Source organism: Rhagoletis pomonella, unplaced genomic scaffold (assembly GCF_013731165.1).
Source record: "Rhagoletis pomonella isolate Grant_MI unplaced genomic scaffold, Rhpom_1.0 Rhpom_scaffold_15618, whole genome shotgun sequence".
NCBI lineage: Eukaryota > Metazoa > Arthropoda > Insecta > Diptera > Tephritidae > Rhagoletis > Rhagoletis pomonella.
Window position 1 is genome coordinate 1 of NW_023474140.1, and position 2,801 is coordinate 2,801.

A 2,801-nucleotide genomic window follows, 5' to 3' on the forward strand; every position below is an offset into this window, starting at 1 on the left:
CTTATTAGCGAGAAATGAATCGCCAAAATTTTCCATTCCGTAGTATGGCATAGGCACACTAAGTATTTTACCGGTCGCCACTCCTCTATTTTGTGATTTTGTCAAGGCGCAGAGCACAAAGTGATGGAGAAGTTCGGTCTAGCATTTGTCAAAAGCGCTAATTGTTTGTTTTTACATGTGTTTTTTTTTTTGAATATGTAGGCCACAAAAATAACTTGTTTCTTTTTTCTGCAAACAGGCGGAAACTTCAGCCGAAGTCTGTTAGCACTGTCTTAGTCCAACAACCGACACAGTTCCGACGGCCCGGCGAAACAACAGGCACATCGCCTAATGCATCCGTGGATCACTACATGAACCAGTTGAATCAAGCCTCACCGGCAGTGGGCACTGTAACAATAGCTTCGGCTAAACCGAAGGAGAAAGCAGTAATTGATCTTACAGACGAAGATGAGGTGGCTAGTACTGCTACTGCAACACCATCAATACGCCAGCGGAGTATCAACACCAACATTGGCATCAACTCACAGATAATGAACTCAAATCGTAGTGTGCCACCGCTAACACGCATGCCTATGAACCAGCAGACAGCTGTGCGAATGCCAGTAGGTGGTATACGACAACAGAGTCCTATGACGGGTAAGTTTGCAATACTTGGAGTTGCGCCTGGCATTAAATTAAAATAATAACATTTTTTTTCTTAACTTACAACAGCAACAAAAACCAATAACAGTGCACTCATGTCAAATATATCCACTCCGCCCGGCACCAGCATTACGCGCGTACACATCAGTCCTGCGAATATGCCAACGCCGCCGGTACGCAAGTACAGCCATCCTGCGCCGCTGCCGAATACGCCGCCACAACCCTTCAATCCCGGCTGGAAACTGCCACCTCCCAGACCTACCATACGTATTAGTAATCTTGAGAATGGCATTGTCATTTCTTGGACTATGGAGGATTCTATGGAACGGTTTTCGGAATGTGTGACTTATCAAATTTATGCTTACCAAGAGACATCCGGTCCGCCAGCAGTTGATTCGTGGAGGCATGTTGGCGATGTGAAAGCAATGTTACTACCGATGGCGGTTACGTTGACACAGTTCCAAGAAGGTCAACGTTATTACTTTGCAGTGCGTGCTGTTGACGAGCATAAGCGGTTGGGACCATTTAGTATGCCGAAAACGTGGACTTAAATGCATGGCTGAAAAGTTGCATTTTATGGGCGGGAGCTTGTAATGCTTGGCGGTGAAATAGGCAGTTGAATATTTGCGCATGAATTTTCATTTATATCTATATTTTAATTTTCGTATTAGTTAAGTGTTTTTATTAAAGGGTTCACAACCTCATATTTATTGTTTATGAAAACAGAATTAACTTTTATGTAATATAAAAAAAATAATTGTAGTTAATTTAAGTTTAGTTACACAAAATGGAAAATGATATATATTACAAGAAACACTACAACATTACAACCACAAGCAGTCATACATAAAATTTTATTACATTCGATATTTTTATTTTTTTATGTTTCACCACATTATGATCTATTTGGTGAGTTTGTAACACCATACATGGATACTCTAGAAATAGTGAATTACTTGTAATTCTTATAAATTAGGTCTCAATTAAAATAATTACTATTAAAAAAGGAATATTTGCATATTTGAGTATATTAACTACAGCATATGTTTAACATAAGTATTTTTAATCTACATATATTGAAAAAAAATATTGCCTAAATGACATAAATGATTCAGCAGAGGTAGCGAAGTATGAAGATTATACACTAAATCACACAAAAATGCGAATAAATATTTAATTAATGTAAAAACTGAAATAATTTTAATTGTTTGTTGTAATGGCACTGCAAAGATATTGGTCAGTTCGTAAATGCAACAAGCAGAATTACGATAAAGATTTAAACTTGTTTACTATGGAAATGCCTTATTTTCGCAAATTAGTCCCAATTCGACATTTAACAGTGTATACGCATGTTGGGCGTTTCCACCAATTATAGTTTAGAAATAAAAGTGGCTGTGTTTTGCAGTAATGCCGCAGAAATGCATTTACGAATTGACCCATCCAGGCAGGTTCTGCTATTCGCGTCCGAATGAATTTCAACGCCATTCACTTTGAATTCAAAGTTACTTGAAAGTGAATTGCAGAACCTGCCTAATAATGTTTGAGATACATATGTACATCGAGGGCTTATATTCAAGGCCCTTTGTCTGCACTTTTCTAAAAATTAGATTTTGATATAAAAATAGATAGATAGCCGACATAGCAGCGCATGTACACGACTAAAGATCTATCCTGATCGAAATCAATCGATATACCAATTTTTAATCTCATTTGACAATGGGTTTTTTACTTATTTGATATCAAATGCCATTGAATTTGACATAGTGAAAACAAGCCTTAACACTTAACTGTCATCGGGCATATTAATGTTGAGCTTGTAACGGGTGATTTTTTTGAGGTTAGGATTTTCATGCATTAGTATTTGACAGATCACGTGGGATTTCAGACATGGTGTCAAAGAGAAAGATGCTCAGTATGCTTTGAAATTTCATCATGAATAGACTTACTAACGAGCAACGCTTGCAAATCATTGAATTTTATTACCAAAATCAGTGTTCGGTTCGAAATGTGTTTTATCGACAAATTTTGTTCAGCGATGAGGCTCATTTCTGGTTGAATGGCTTCGTAAATAAGCAAAATTGCCGCATTTGGAGTGAAGAGCAACCAGAAGCCGTTCAAGAACTGCCCATGCATCCCGAAAAATGCACTGTTTGGTGTGG

The 2,801-nt window shown here is 37.8% G+C and overlaps 1 protein-coding gene across 1 annotated transcript; it reads left to right on the forward strand.

Moving 5' to 3' along the window:
* Positions 1-33: 33 nt before the first annotated feature.
* On the forward strand, positions 34-1,837 carry LOC118757237 (activating transcription factor 7-interacting protein 1-like). Its single transcript, XM_036491967.1, has 2 exons — positions 34-636; positions 712-1,837. Exons 1-2 carry the CDS (start codon positions 351-353, stop codon positions 1,191-1,193), a joined length of 768 nt encoding a protein of 255 aa, XP_036347860.1. The 5' UTR covers positions 34-350; the 3' UTR covers positions 1,194-1,837.
* Positions 1,838-2,801: the final 964 nt, after the last annotated feature.